Below are 16,706 nucleotides of genomic sequence, written 5' to 3' on the forward strand. Positions count from 1 at the left end.
TAATGTGGTAATTAAATATCCTCTTCTAACCTTAAATAAGTTGGTTTTGATGATAATAAAGTCTTTAAGGTTGGTTTAGACTAAGTGAGATTGGAGTATGAATATTTAGCTTGTAAAAGTGTAAAAGAAGATAATTAGAAGCTGATGTGATAAAACAAACCTTTGTTTTGTTTTTGTTTGTTTGTTTGTTTGTTTGTTTGTTTGTTTGTTTTTCTTTTTTTTAACTTCCATTCTTCTTAAGTCTTGTATGTGAAGTGAGTTCTTGGAATATAGGAGATGAAGTCTTATTTAATGTAATTTTTTGATACCAATACACATGATTGATATTTTTTTTAGACCAAAAAATAAATAAATAAATAAATAAATAAAAATGTAAGAATATAAGAAATAACTATTGTCAATTATAAAAAAAAACTTAGAGAATATTAAATCAAGATTGGAATACAAAAAATATATTGACCAAATTGAGGATGGCCTTAATCTTGCATTCATATATATTAACTATTAAGAAAGTCTTATAGAAGCTTTTTAGGAATTGTAAGATTAGTAGTTCAATCAACAAATTATGTTTTGTTTTTGATACAACTTTCTAAAAGGTAAAATCTTATAGAAAAAGTTTTAATAGCCATATAGCATTTATATATATATAGTTATATAGTTATATTTAATCCATATCTAAAAAAACTTCTTCTAAGCTTCTTAAATAGATATTGTCTATCTAATATGTTTATATCTACTTTCATTTAGTTGTTACACGATAAAATAAGTATAAAACTCACTATAAAATAAGTATAAAATAAATACTTCAGTAAAATAAAATAAGTATAAAATAGATACTTATTTTTAGTATCTTTAAAAATTCAGAATTTGGATGTTTTAATTTTATTAAAATTTTATATAAATAAAATTTTGAGTATTATTTTCATATGATTATTCTTATTATTATTATATAAGAAATGATCTTTTTCTTTACAAATTATTGTAACAAACATGAAATTCAAGTAATATATTTAAAAAAAGAATGAGTACCTGTTTTTAATAAAATAATTTTTTGTGCATCAATTTGTCTTTATTATATATGTAATTTTTTTTTTTTTTTTTTTTTTTTTTTAATCTTAGAGAATAATTCAGAAGAAATCATAAAATTTTATCTTGAACTTTTGGATAGAAGTTATAAAACAATATGTGTTAGTGTTATATCTTTGAATCTTATTATCATATTTTTAAGTTCTATAATATTATAGACAAAAATAAAAATTTTGAAATATTATAGTAGTATATATTTATAGTTTTCTATAAGCTATTGTAATATTTAAATGCAATTGATATTCTAATTAAATCACTTACTTAAGTTACTAATGATAAAATAATTTTTCATTTATTTATATATATATATATATATATATAGATATGTATAATTTGTAGTAGTGTTTATGTTTTTTTATAATTTATGCATCTATTAGTGTTCTATCCATATCATAAAGTAGAAGGTTGTTAATTATTCATATATCTTGTACAGTGTAATAACATAATTATCAAAAATTAATAAATAATTGTACAATGTGGACTATTTACAATACATCAAATTCAATCAACATTTGAAATAAATTTGGTTGCAGTTAATTTTTGCAATTAGAACTCTATATGTATTCATACTTTGATAATACTGTGATCTTTGTTTTTGGAGGTGTCAAATTTGCAAATTCATAAAGTTTCTTTGGTAGCATAAATTTTTTAATGCAAAATATTTCACATTGATACAAATATGTGTTTATATTAATATTTTTATCTTGTGATATTTTGAATAAAAAACTTGAATGATCTTTTATTTATTTATCTAAAGGATGGTAACGTAATACACTTTATGTAATTTTCATCCTGATCCATCCATCCATGAGGAGACTGAATCCCGTGGGTATAACCCATGACCGAGATATCGTATTCGTGGGTGGTGTCGCGGGTCTCAAGCGGGCACCCAACCCCAACCTGGTCGAGCCCAACCCCAACCTGGTCGAGCCCAACCCCATCCCACCACATCCTCCTCGCAAGTTTTGCTTCGCTTCGCTGCGGGCTCCTGCTACCAGCTTCGACACATCGGAGCTCTCGGAGCCCTCGTCGTGACTTCGCCGCAGCGATGGCAATTCCTTGCACAGGCTATTTCCTGGCGCGGTTGCCGAACCCAGCTCGTGTAATTTCCAGACACGGTTCTCAGACTCGTAGTGGCTCGAGTTTCCTGCAGGGGAAGTCGCTCGTGCAGTTCAATGTCGACGGCTTGCGTGAGGCTCCTCTGGGGCGGTTGCCGTGGATGAGAGGAACGGGGGGGTCCTCTGTTTTGAATTTGAGAGCGGAGGCGGAGACTGAGAAGAAGGAGGAGGGGGAGAAAGTTGCAGCAACGGACGTGAAGGTGGACCTCGAGAAAGACATTAGCAAGGTGAACCTGGGAGTCCATGGTGTCAAATGGTTGTTGAGTTTGTGCAGCTGGGTAGTTTAATTGGTCGTCTCTTTGTTGAGTTCATGGCACATTGAGGTGATTTTGTATGTCCTTGCGTATCCTGAGTGTAAGGAGGTAGTCGTTAGGACAGTAGTGAAAACCAAGGTGTTGTTTGATTTTTAAGGTCGTGCGGAAGACAGCAGCTACTTTTGCCCCTCGCGCTTCATCTGCTAAGAACAAGAACCCAGCGCAGCCGGGCACAATGCTGTACACCATCTTTGAAGTTCAGGCGTACATTAGCATGCTCGTAGGCGGAATCTTGTCATTCAATTTGCTCTTCCCTTCTGACCATCCAGATATTTGGCGCCTCATGGGCATGTGGTCTGTGTGGATGTTCAGTAAGTGCTACAAACTTGGATATGAGGTCTAGCATTTTTTTGTTATTTTTATTTGGAATGTTTACATCATGATTCAATCTGTTGTGAATGCAAAATTCACACATTAGGAAGTCTTCTTCTTCGCGCAGGGTTTTAGTTAAGTTAGTTATGCCAATAGTTGTTGGACACTGTCACTCACGTAAAGAAACTTATGATGACTGTAGGACGAGTTCGGTGTGCAAACCATGACTTTTTCTTTGATAGACTAATTCACCTTTTTGAATGTTTGCAGCGATTCCATCGTTGAGGGCTCGTGACTGTCCTGGAAAGGAGAAGGAGGCTTTGAACTACTTGTTTTTGGCTGTTCCTCTGATCAATGTTACTCTACCCTTGGTGTGGAAATCCTTTGCCGCAGTCTGGTCAGCGGACGTCCTCGCTTTCTTCGCCATGTATACTTGGAAGGTATTTTTCATCTATTTCGTTTAAAAACCTGTTTTGATGCTTTTTAATGAAACATTATGACTTACTGTTTCAGATTCTAACCTTTCACTAAGGAACCTGTGATAATATATATATATATATATATATACATAGTTGTTGTTGTTGTTGTTGTTGTGAAGATATCTCCTAGAAGTGCAATATGGGTAGATATTAGCAGGATTCTCTCGTTCTTTTCTCAACTGTTTGGGTTTATCTCTGGTGTTACAGCTGGAGTGGCTTGGAAACAGTGACAACAAGGCTAATGATTCCAACCAATAAAGAAAGTGGTCTTCTCTTTTGCGCATCCTTTCTTTTCGTTCAGAGTGCAGCCAATCTAAAACTTACACGGTAAGACTTCTCCATCTTGCGCTGTGCTATGGTTTTATATCATCTAAGTACAAATGGTTGGAAATTATTGATGCAGGTATTCAGCTCACGTTCTGATGAGGAAAATGTGGAAGGGATCGTGACTTAACTTGTCAATTACACTTTAAAATCTATGCCTTTTATCACATTGCAGGCTGGAGATGCAATGAATACGTCACATTGAAAAAGATCGCAAGCATAAAGCAAATTGACTTCCCAAAATTGGGGGTTTCATGCATGGTACAGTAATGAGAGTTTTTGAAATGTGTATATTTGCCAATTCCAAAATTTTATTACCTAAGATTTTTGAACGTTGCTTTCTGATTAAAAGGGGTCAATATGTACACTTTGAGGTGTTTTGAGGGCTTTCTACTTGGGCGACGTGTTGATTTAAGTAGCATACTCTGTTCTGAATCATGAGCTTCACTTGAGTTTGGGTTACAGCTAAGCTTATGCTGTCAACCTGGTGGACTGCTCCCAGCTGTAGGATTTTGAAGCCATCTAAGCCTTGTGTGAAATGAATTTGCAGACACTTAGATTCTCTCCTGCCCAGATTAGCTTGTGACCGAAATATTTGTTACCCGTGTACACTATTTTTCAAAGTAACAAAAGTTATTGGAAGTGTTCTATTTTGGAGTGATGTCAATGCATACAAGCAAATCGCCTTGAACTCGAACTGGACATAGTTGATTCATTTAATCTTAGAGGTAGTAGTATAGCAGCCTTCAAAAGAATAAGAGCATTAGTACAAAAACCCAGTTAAAACCCAGATCTCTTGGCACAATCCGTCTAACACAGCAAGGTCTTCGATGAGACGTCAATTATGTCAAAATCATGTATGCTATTGGGAATAAGTTCTATGAAGCCAGAATACATCAAATTTACTGGAAATGATAGAAAAAGACGTGATACAAGAGCTGAAGGGAAATATTCGGGGGTAAAAAGTGAAGACAGAAGCTACTCTTTATTGTATCCGAATTTATAGAATTCGAAATGAAGATATGTGATCAACTACTGCAAATAGAGATTATCACACGTTCCACTTAGCTTTGTGAACGGTTCTGGTACAGCTGCTTATTTTTACAAAGCTCCATCCACTGCAACTATTTAAATGTTCTTCTAATGATTTTGCTCATATTAGTAAGCATGTTTAAAACACTTTCAACATATTTGATTTTTCGAAGTAAATATAATTTATTCTTTAAAATCTGAAACATCAATCTAGTGCATTTAAGAAATAACCTGTATTAATTTTACGATTATTATTATTATTATTTTTTTTTTCTGAACAGTTGAAGGCCAAGTTAAAATCTAAGGTAATTCAAAACAAAAATGATTGGTGTGCATATTTGTTTTATTCATACTGTAGGTATACTATTACCTGAGAAATTGTGTAATAATTACTCTTGTGAATTCAATCTAAAAATGCGAGCATAATTTAAAGTTCTCATTCTATTTATAGATAGAATTGATATATTTCCACATTATCACAATTAATAAGCTAATCACAGTAAATGTTGTAGTTTTGTATGTGGGATGATAAGGTAAAATCTGTGGTGCTTGAACGTATTCTCCACGTACTTACAATGCTAAAATTTTCCTTGAATTTAAACAGTAATAAGGGACCACATTGTAAAGAAGTTAAGGATGTTTATTTATTTAGTATTAAGATAAAAAAATAATTCAAAATTGTTTAGTATCCTCATTTTATGGCTCATTATACGCAAGATGCTATTTTATTTTCCAAAATTTTCTTCAACTAATTTTTTTCATAAAATTGTACGTACAAAGTATCCAGGGTGATTTTTTTAAAGGATGTCAAATCCGACGAGGAAAGAAAAAGGCATAGAAACCGAAAATTGTAAAACGTAAAACGAAAACGTTAAACACCTAACGAAAACGTTAAATGACAACGAAAAACAGAAAACGAAAACGTAAAAAGGTCAACGGAAACGGGAAACAACAACGGAAAGCGGAAAACGAAAAACGAAAATGATAAACGATTTCACGAAAACGGAAAACGAAAAAGGAGAAGAAAGGCATTGTTCCCTGTCGATGAGAACATGAGCTCGTGCGAGTGAGTGAAAGCCTTGGAAGGCTTTGATAGAGCAGGAGGGACCTGTGGCTATGGCCATCACTTCCTGAGCGTCGCCATTTTGCTTTGGGAAGGGGGCCACGAGAGGGCTCGCCATGGCCACGCGCATGATCACCTGCTGCACTACGGCGCTTCTCTCTCGCGCCATAGTCGCCCCCAGGACCTTTTCCCGCCCCCTCGCTATCAGCTTCCGTCTCAGTGCATCTGACGCATCCTGGCATGGGACGGGAATACGCGACGAGAGGGTGAGAGCATTGCGACTTCACAGGAATTTGTATTCTCGTGCATGCGCCAGTGCGGGTGCGGAGAATGCATCAGCGGGAAATGAGGTGCAAATTCAGTTGTACAATACAATGAAGAAGCAGAAGGAAGTGTTTCAGCCAATTGTGCCCGGGAAAGTGAGCATGTACGTATGCGGCGTGACTACTTACGATTACAGTCATATTGGCCATGCCCGTGTCTACGTCGCTTTTGATGTTCTCTTCCGGTGAGTGAACCAGCCCGTCTCTTCTTCACAATTTTGAAGTTCAAGTTGTATGACCTAGAGAGGAGGTGGATTGAGATGATTTAGGATGAGTTTCGAACTAGGTTTTATAATTTTATGAATCTTTTATATAAATATTCTTGTCTGTCAGGTACTTAAAGAGCGTAGGTTACGACGTGACTTACGTGCGGAATTTTACTGACATTGATGATAAGGTAACTCGTTTGAGCTTTATCCTTGACTTCATATTTTTTTGGATATGTTTGTGTCTAAACTCCACACATGACCAGATTCTGCGCTGGAGTGGTTCAATCGAACAACCACGGCTTGAAGTTACATTGCATTCTAAGTCTTGTGAAGAGTTACCGGGGGAAAAGGGGCTTATGACTTTTCGCGGAATTTATGTATATAAGCGGCAATTTCTTGGTTCTTAAGAGTTGTCCTTTTGAATCCTACTCTTCGTATGCAGATCATTAAGAGGGCGAATGAAGTGGGGGAGGATCCTTTGAATCTAAGTAGAAGATTTTGTGACGAATTTCAAGTCGACATGGAACTTCTTAGGTGTCTGCCACCGAATGTGGAGCCTCGTGTATCCGACCACATACCGCAAATTATTAAAATGATATCGCAGGTTAGTCGGCTGTTTGTGGATTTCCTAGGTAGATAGAGTAGACTGGGTTTAAGAACTGTTTTCGTAAAATCAGGAACTGTGCTCAATCAGGCTGCTGGATAACATTGGTTATTGTTCTACTATTTCGTAAGTGCTTGATTTCACATGGACCTGGATTGCAGATCATAGAAAACAAAAATGGATATGTGATGGAGGGAGGGGACGTGTACTTCGAAGTTGATACCCTTCCAACTTATGGATGCTTGTCCGGACGGAAGCAAGAAGAGAATCGTGCAGGGGAGCGTGTGTTAGTCGACAACCGTAAGCGAAACCCCGCAGATTTCGCTCTATGGAAGGTCAGCGCCCTTGAAAATGGTGAGAGAAAACTCTTCTGTCTGCTGAGTTAGGTCCTAGGGAATTAGACTAAATCTTGTCCTACTAAAGTGGGTGTTGGTTCTCAAATTTTCTCTCTCTGAAGGTCGCTGGTATCATTTTCTCGCAGAGTGCGAAACCCGGAGAGCCTGCTTGGGACAGTCCTTGGGGTCCTGGGCGCCCGGGCTGGCACATTGAATGCAGTGCTATGAGTGCGGAGCATTTAGGTCACAAATTTGACATTCACGGCGGTGGAATGGATCTAATTTTTCCTCATCACGAAAACGAGATAGCCCAGAGCTGCGCTGCATGTGCGGATAGTCGAGTTGGCTACTGGTTGCACAATGGTTTTGTAACTGTGGATAATGAAAAAATGTCGAAGTCAGTGGGGAACTTCTTCACCATTCGAGAGGTATGTCTTCCGCTTATTTCTGAAATCGATCAAAGATAATTAATGCTGAAGAATAGATACAAAAACGGCATGTTGTTAATGTTTCCTAAACAATCAATTCTCCTGAGGTGTTTGTAAGTTTTGGTTGGTACCCTTACAATCCTGATGAAATTCTGATTGTATGCGTTGTTCGAAATATTTTTTTGAAGGTGCTGGAGCTATATCACCCTTTGGCTTTGCGTTGGTTTCTGTTAGGCACTCACTATAGAGCCCCCGTGAATTATTCCAAGCGCCAGCTAGAAGTAGCATCTGACCGCGTTTTCTACATCTTCCAGGTGCGGTTTGTAAACTTTTCACCACTTAGTCTCTGAAAGCAAAGTCTATTCCATACTTGGTTATTTTGGGAGGGAAGTCCTCAAGAGTAAACTGTTGTAGACATGCACTCTGCTCGCATCTGTGATAGTCATGTAAATATCTTGAAAGTAGCCGGTGATTATGGAATTCAAATATTAAAGCTTTCTTTGGTCTTCACAGACTCTAGTAGATTGTGAACAAATTTTAAGTCAACAAGTCGACAAAGTTGCCGCTTGCAATCCTTCAAAAGAAGCTATAGAGCTCGTCAAGAGCATTAAGAATACATTCAGAACATCTATGGCGGATGATTTGAATACCCCTGTGGTCGTGGCATCTTTCTCGGAATCTTTCAAGTTCATGAATGATCTTATGCATACTCGCAAGGTACGATAAATCATGTTCTTGTCCTTAAAAGCTTAGTCCTCTTAAAGGTTCGTGGTGTATGCTGCATGGTTCTTATGTAAAATCAGTCATACAACTTGATCAATCAATTATCTTTGAATATCATTGAAATTCCACTTTTGAATTATAACTTTTTCAGGGCCGCAAGGACAAAACTCGTCTGGTATCATTACAGCTGCTCATAACTGAAATCCAAGAAGTTATGAATGTTCTAGGATTCCAAATTCCAAGCTACTCCAAGGTAATGTTCAAGCCGTAACTCTGAAAATGTTCTCATTGAGTACTGTCACGAAATCGTGTTTCTGGAAGTTTGACGCTTCAATCTGGGAAGGATGTCGCCCACTTTGTGGTTGACAGTCTTTTCGTTATTTTGTAGTGTTTGATTTTGCAGGATTTCATGATACATAGCAGAACCTCACTGGTAACTGTTCTTGTTGCTTACTGATTCCTCAGGTACTAGATGAAATCAGAGCATTGGCATTGAAGAGAGCTGGGATGAGTATGAATGATTTAGCAGCTCGGTTACAGGAGAGAGCTTCTGCTCGGGAAGCGAAAGATTATGCACGATCAGACCAGATCAGGTTAGAATTGGCTGCTGCTGGCATTGGCTTGATGGATGGGGGCGATGGCACACTGTGGCGCCCCATTGTAGTAGCTGAAGAACAGCTCCAAACTGCCTAACATTGCACTTGTACTAGAAATGGATGCCGTTAAGTAGTCATGTAGCATGAGAAAGATACCCTATTCACATTATTGCATGGATATGATTTTTTAATATAATTTAAAAAAATTTATGGTAAGATAAAAAAAATTCGAAAATTGGCAACATGATATGATGAAAGTGCATGCACGGTATTGTTAAGTACAATTGAAATCATTAACAACGTTAATGAAAAGTAGATCTTAAGAGTATTAAACAAATACCATTTCAAATTTTCATTAAATATGGTAATGATTGAATGCTTTTAAGTCCCAGGAACAGTAAAATTGATAAAATTATCTTCAAAGATTTACAACATATTCATAATTATCATTCTTTTGAATATTTTAGCTACTTAATTAATGAAACATATAATACTATTTATAGGCTTTATGGACAAATGATATACTAACATAACATGTAAATTGAGTATTGGAATAATATTTGCAATATACAAGTAATTATCATTAAGGCAATTAAACAACTCTCTTATCATTAATATATATATATATATATATATATACACAATAAAATGGTACATTTTTTTATTTTATTTTTTTTCCAATTATAATTATTATCTATAAATTTATATTTTTGAATTTTTTTTAAAAAAAATCCAACAACAACAAATTTAGCAAGTAAAATAGCAAAGTTTTACATTAATGAATCTATATCTAAAAGAAGATAAGGAATGATTAAAAAAAAACAATTATAGATGTTTTTTTAAAAAAAACCTTTAATAATAAGATGTAGTTATTTTGTCATAATATTAAGACCAATAAACCTTATAACTAGTTTGATTATTAAAGAGTCAATATATTTATTATTCTAACATACATAAATTTAGTTGCATATGAATAGCAATTACTATAGTTAATAAAGATATATCCTATATTTTGTATGTATGTTATTGAACCTTATACTATGATCAACATATCAAGGAAAAATTAACTACCACATCTTATTGAAATGGATAATAATAAAAAAATAAAATGGAATGGATGAAGTTTAAGATTTAAAGTTGTGCACAAATTAATTAGGATAATTTTCTTATTAGTGTAAATATAATTAGTAAATGCACATAGAAGTCATTTCAAAATCTTATTAATACATTAGAGCTTGAATTTACATTTCATCAACAACATCCATCAAAACCAAGCACCAACTATATATAATAAGATGGTATAAATCAAAGAAAAAAAAGAGTTAATGCATATCATTTGAATATTTGACAAACAAAAATAAGCCAAGAATAGGTATTGGGCTTTTTATAAAATATAAAATTTAATCATCATTTTATTTATAATTTATAGAAAATTATAAATATTTTTTTTAAAAAATATGGTAATAAAATAAATGACTTGTTTGAATATTCTAATAATAACAATAATTATGTAAGAATGTAAAATCTATAATTATCTAACAATGCTAACTCTTGTACAAAACAACTAATGCAAGACCAAATATACATTGTTGATGTTGTTGACATTGTTTATATTGTTGACATTGAAGATAATATGGGATGGTCTATTGAATCAAAGGAACTTGATTGAGTAATTAAGATCACTTGAAACAAGGTTGATTGGTATTTTGGTTTCAAATTACACAATACATGCAAAAGAATGATTGTATTTTGAATGTCAAAGAATGAATGTATTTTGCATGGAGGGATTTGGCAAAGTTCGAGGCTTGTAAGGGCATCGTTTTAGTTATATATGGCCAATGACAAGAGTAGTAGGAACTTTGAAGGAAAGTAGGAGCTTTTGTCATAGAATTTGCTGATGGGGTTTTTAAAAAGCTTTAAGGTGTAGTTTGATTATATTTGGAGAAATTTGTGGGCATAAGCAAGGACAAAAAGGCAAACTTCTGTGGCTCTAAGTGGTAGATTTGACATCAAGAGCAAATAAAAGTCGGCACTACTTAGTTGCACCATACAATCGCGGTTGCATGCGGACTTGGACGCAAATAACGTGAATGGAGTAGGATATTGTATTGATGGCCGTTAGTGGCCGTCAACAACTTCAGAAAAAAGAGATATAATTTCTATTATATGAATTAATTGCAATAGTGATTTGATTGCCATCCTAGCTCAATTAATAGAGCAAAGTATAGTTGGTAGAGCACTAGAATAGAGCAAAGCAAAAGCAAGAGTGGCAACAAGGCTCCATGAAAATTAGAGCCGCATTCTAATGATCCAAAATTTTATGAATGACTGTTTTTTAATGTATTGAAAAGGGCACTAGATTTCTACAATCAAAGTAGCATTGCAACATTCTAGGAGATTGCAACACAACCACTTGTAAGCATATTTGTGACTAGAAATATAGATCCAAAATATACGATACAATCAAACATTGAATGAGTATGTATTTGACTGAGTTAGAGCGATTTAAGAATCTTTGGCTCTAAAATCAATAAGATCCAAAATAGATAGACAATGTGCAATAGTAGAATAGAATAAAAATTAGATAATAAACATTGCAAGGCCAATTATAACACCACAACAAGAGAGCAAACATACGCTTTATGCAACAAGACATTAACTTTAGTATTGACAAACAGAGGATGTAGAAGTCGGGTGGAGGAAATAAAAGATCTTTATAAGGAACTAACTCAATATACAACCTCAAAAATAAGTCATCTATCTCTTAACTCTATTCTAGAAATCCAAATAAGTGAGGATAGTGTAGCAAGCCTCAACTCTGAAAAAAGACGTTCCAAAAGAAGCTTTGCGATTTGGCCCCTTTACTTCTCACTAGAAGAAGTGTCATGCCTGGAACCACTCCAATATGAAGATGAAGTATTACTCATGCAAGCCAAAGGCATAAATATAATTGGATTAGAAGAGGTCTTTAATTTTAAAGACATTGGAAGTATACTACTTTTATTTATTAATCAACAAACTCTCAACTACTGTCTAAATAAGACAAAGTCATACTCAATATTATACAATGATACTAAAGATACATCTAGGATTATGCCAATAGTGAACATTATCTACAGAGATTCATCCCTTAATATAAATCAAACTCCCACCTCTAACTTGTTCAACATCACATTGCTGGATCATACAAAAACCAATCTAATTCTTTATACTATGATCAATTTGAACATTAACATAGACAAATTGATCAAATAGAAGGCATTGGACCTAGCACATTATACAATGGAAAACCTTAGAACTTTCATTAAAAAAAAATGAAATATAGTCAAAGTTTTTATTGAGAAAAATCTACAAATTGGATTAATACACTAATATACAATAGAAGAAAAGCTTCAATAGCTTTCAAAACAATTGAAGGTGGACGTAGAGACTCTTTTGCAAGCTTATGGTATTGATTGTGCCACCATTGGTAATACATTCATATCTATATCATCCGGTACAACATCCTTGCTATTGCAACTTGTCCATAATACAATCAAAGCTATCTTTAGTAAGAACATACTACAAAAATTCCAAAAACAAATCACACATGAAAAAATATACACTCTTATAGACTACCTAATGAAGAACCATGATCTAAGAATCCTATATAAATGAACTACTTACATATTCCATTCTTTATATTCTTTGATAACAATGCTAGAAGGAGGGTACTTTGAGATTCATTTCAAGAGCAAATATGGCAAAATACAAATGTTAACCAAATAATACAAATTCAATAATCAAAACATCTTATTTTTCTATATGGAGAGCTAATTTTAACCTTGAATTTACATCAACTTTTCAACATATCACGTATCCAATATGGACCCAATTTAAAGGACTATAATGCCTACTTTGTACCTTTCTACTTAGACAACTTCTCACAAAGGTATTTAATAGTATCAATGAGGTGATAGCAATTAACTCCTTTGAAATCTATAAAATTATGGTCTCACGCCCTCAATTATAAATATTGGTGGATAACATTACAAAATTGTCCCACTTAATGATTATATCCAACGTTTTAGATAGCTAAAGAGAATATATCATCAACTATACTAGTCTATCAAACTAATGTAACCAATGTCACAATACCTCACATCATGCTAAAAATTACCCACACATTAAGAAAAAAGAAAGGAAGAGACCATATAATACTCTTTTTTACTTAGACAACTCTAATACAACCAACCTAATACTTGATCAAGAATCTTTGATGATAGCAGATTAAGCCTTTGCAAAAGATCCACAACATTGAACTAGAGGTTACAATTTGTCTGGGTCAAAAAAAAAAAAGACCACCTCTAGACAAACATATAATTGATAATACTTAAAGGACCAATCTTCTATGGCTTTCCACTAATACATCCTAAATTTTAATAAGCACTAGAGCTTAAGAAACCATATAGTAACACTTTATAAGAAATCATCACTCTAATGTTGATACGAGTTATTCCAAACTTTTCCTTAGAAGTCTTGATCTATAAGTAGAAAGATGCTCTTCTTTTCAAAATACAATTACAATATATACTTAATAAATATGATTGATCCAAAACCTCTATATGTATAGATATGATTAATACCATAATATAAGGATTCAGAACGATAATTATCAATATCAATAATGGACCAAATTTATTGAGGCAATGGATAAATACATTTTAAATATCAAAATGGGAAACTATTGAGGACCTACCTATAAATAAGTAGCTAGTCATTATTTCTTTTGATGACCTATACACTTAGATCAAATAGAGTAATAATATATATACTAGAAAAAAAAATGCCCTTTATTTCTAAAAATCCTTAATGATTAATTTTAAGATGCCTTCACTTAGTACCCTATATGGACTAGATAACAAAACTTAGGATCCTACAACAACTTAAATATACCACAACATCATTTTTGACCCTTCTAGCTTACTTTGTGCAAAAATTTAGGTTAGACAATCCATCTCCAATCTATGAATGATGGCCTATTTGTGGCTTCATTCAACATTAAATACTTAAGAAAAGAATTGTTGAGCATGAAAAAAAAATCTCCAATTATGAGTTTTCATACTAAACATACACTTTAAATTAGATATTATATTATTACAAGAATACAAATTTATCTACAACAATTGCTTGATAAGATCCATATAAATAGAATTTCTAAAAAGCTCCCTCTTTTAGAATTTTGCAACCTACTCTGTATTAGATGATAGCCTCGTAAGAAGCATAATAATCCTAATCTCTAGAAAACTCACATCCATGCTTTAAGCATAATTATGCACATCTTGGAACATGATAGGCTAGTAATATTTGGCTCTTATTGCCTTTTGAATTGTCAATCTATCCGAGAAGTGGCCTTGATATGTACTATTGTGGTACTTCACCAACCACCATACATCATCAAAGTAGACCATCTACTCTTCAACGAATTAATTATTTTTCTATAATAACAAAATAAGTGCTATTAATTTTAATCTTATGTCATTTATATTTGGCCAAACTTTTTAGAAACTAATTAGAATTTAAAAAATCTTTAATATATTTGTATCAAGTAGGATGGATAGAAATGATAAAAAATAATTCATCTACCAAGTTGTCATCAATAAGAATAGGACTTAGTTTTCCCTCTAACCTTGAAAGATAATTGGCTTAGTTATATAATTTTCTAAATTTATATTCAACCTTATAGTCAAATTCTTCTAATAATAATACCTATTGAGCTATACAACCATTCAAATTTTTTTTATTGGCTAAGTGTTTGATAGCTATATGATAAAAAAAAAATACCACAAAATTTAATAAAAAGTAACATTGGAATTTCTTCACAAAAAAGACTATAGCTAAGTATTTTCTTTCTATAGTATTATAATTTTATTTTTTCACATTTAATTTTTTGCTAAAAAATGTAATAGGATAATCTTTATTTCTATCTTCTATTAGTTGACATTATGTACTACGTACTACTATGGATGAAGCATTGTAATAGATATAGAAGGAAAGATTTCTATTAGGCAATTTTAAAATAAAATATGAGCTTAATGTCATTTTTATCCAATCAAAGATATCTTGATACTCTTTTGTCCATTCAAACTTAATCAACTTCGTTTTGAGGTAAGTACTAGGTGAAGTTTTTGTGGCATAGTCAATAATTAATTCTTCATACCATCCAAGATGTCTTAAGAATCTTTCTACCCTCTTAACATTTGTAGGAGGTTGCATTTTAACTATGACATTTTTTTTTGGAATAGATTTTCTTCCCTCTTTAGATATCACATAATCCAACAAGTCTCCTTTTTGAATTGCCAAATATATTTTGAAGGATTTAAAGCAATTTTTATTTTTCTATAGCTTTCTAAGGTTTCTTTTATATATTCTAGATGGTCTTTGGCATTGAATTGGATTCTAAAATCATCTATCAACACCATTTTTGTATTGTGTGAAGTATTATTTGAAAATACATCAAGCACTTAGCTATAGAAAAGAGAAGGAATATTGCAGTAATAAGATTTCAATTCCAATAGAATCTCAAATTACTTCAATTAAACCTTAATAATTCTAATCGAACTTTAATCAAATCTAAAGAAAATTCAAAGAAATTACAAAAGAAATACAAAAAAATCCTAAAATAATTTAAAAGAATTATTAAAATAAAATCTAAAATATATCTTAAATAAATTTCAACCAAATTTTAATTTAATCCTAGTTGAAATCCTAATAGTCCTTAATTAAATCCTAAGTCAAATCCTAACTAAAACTTAGAAAAATCCTAGATCTTAGCCAATTCCTAAATTCTAAATCAAATCCTAATCAAATTAACTTAATTCAAGAGTAGTTTAGAACGTCAAAATCTATCAATTATACCATTGATCTTGCTTAAGTTTTTACACACCTTTTAACAATTAAGTAGATGATGAGTACATAAAATTCGAAAATGATCAAACTTACCAAATAAAAGATCAAATCAAAATTTTGCTTGGATATTGGATGGCTTTCTACTCCAATCTAAATGTTGAACTTCCAATACCAATATCTCCTTTGTAAACTATTGAGTTGCCTCCAAAATATACTTAAATTGTAGGAAATCAAGTCTAGTCTTTATATACAAAAAAGTTCACTTCAATTCAATCAACAGATTGCTAAAGATCTTAAAAATATTCATTGATCTTCAAATTCCAATTTTTTAGATGTCAACCTATAAAAACCTTTATACACTTTGATCTTACTATTCAATTGACTTCAAAATTTTCACATGCACTAATAACTAGAATACCAATATATTATCCAAAATTCACTTATATGCATACCATAGAACACAAGAAACCCTCAATTTTGTAAACATAATTTTATTTTTGAAAATCTAATCCAACCAAGAATATTACTAATTTTGAAAATCTTCCAAAAATTAAATATTAACTCGATTGATATCAAAATAATGCTTAAAAATCTCTTTGTTAATTTACTCTCAAATTTCACTCTTTAATCTTCCAAAGAACCTTAGAATTATCATAGGTATGTGGTTTTGTGCATTGGGATCTGATTTCAACCCAGGTTGACAACTGCTCCTTTCAGGATATTATTATATAATATTTTGAAGTAATTTCTACTTAAACCTATTAGTAACTCTCTTCTAAATATTTTTTTATTAACTACTTATCTTATTACTTTGATTTGAGGTATTTATGCTCTTACAAAGTAAATAGAAACTCCTTCTCTAAAAGGCAGGA

General features: G+C 32.6%; 2 protein-coding genes across 2 annotated transcripts; both read left to right on the forward strand.

Moving 5' to 3' along the window:
* Positions 1–1,909: 1,909 nt before the first annotated feature.
* Positions 1,910–4,281, forward strand: LOC112276620 (protein RESISTANCE TO PHYTOPHTHORA 1, chloroplastic). The gene is made up of 5 exons (XM_024508080.3): positions 1,910–2,431; positions 2,616–2,829; positions 3,101–3,270; positions 3,517–3,636; positions 3,809–4,281. Exons 1-4 carry the CDS (start codon positions 1,925–1,927, stop codon positions 3,565–3,567), a joined length of 942 nt encoding a protein of 313 aa, XP_024363848.1. The 5' UTR covers positions 1,910–1,924; the 3' UTR covers positions 3,568–3,636; positions 3,809–4,281.
* Positions 4,282–5,799: 1,518 nt separating this feature from the next.
* LOC112276342 (cysteine--tRNA ligase, chloroplastic/mitochondrial) lies at positions 5,800–9,099 on the forward strand. The gene is made up of 9 exons (XM_024507578.3): positions 5,800–6,236; positions 6,385–6,448; positions 6,703–6,864; positions 7,026–7,199; positions 7,346–7,627; positions 7,816–7,941; positions 8,141–8,344; positions 8,502–8,603; positions 8,816–9,099. Exons 1-9 carry the CDS (start codon positions 5,845–5,847, stop codon positions 9,041–9,043), a joined length of 1,734 nt encoding a protein of 577 aa, XP_024363346.1. The 5' UTR covers positions 5,800–5,844; the 3' UTR covers positions 9,044–9,099.
* Positions 9,100–16,706: the final 7,607 nt, after the last annotated feature.

Source organism: Physcomitrium patens, chromosome 24, assembly GCF_059467195.1.
Source record: "Physcomitrium patens ecotype Gransden chromosome 24, ASM5946719v1, whole genome shotgun sequence".
Classification (NCBI taxonomy): Eukaryota; Viridiplantae; Streptophyta; class Bryopsida; order Funariales; family Funariaceae; genus Physcomitrium; species Physcomitrium patens.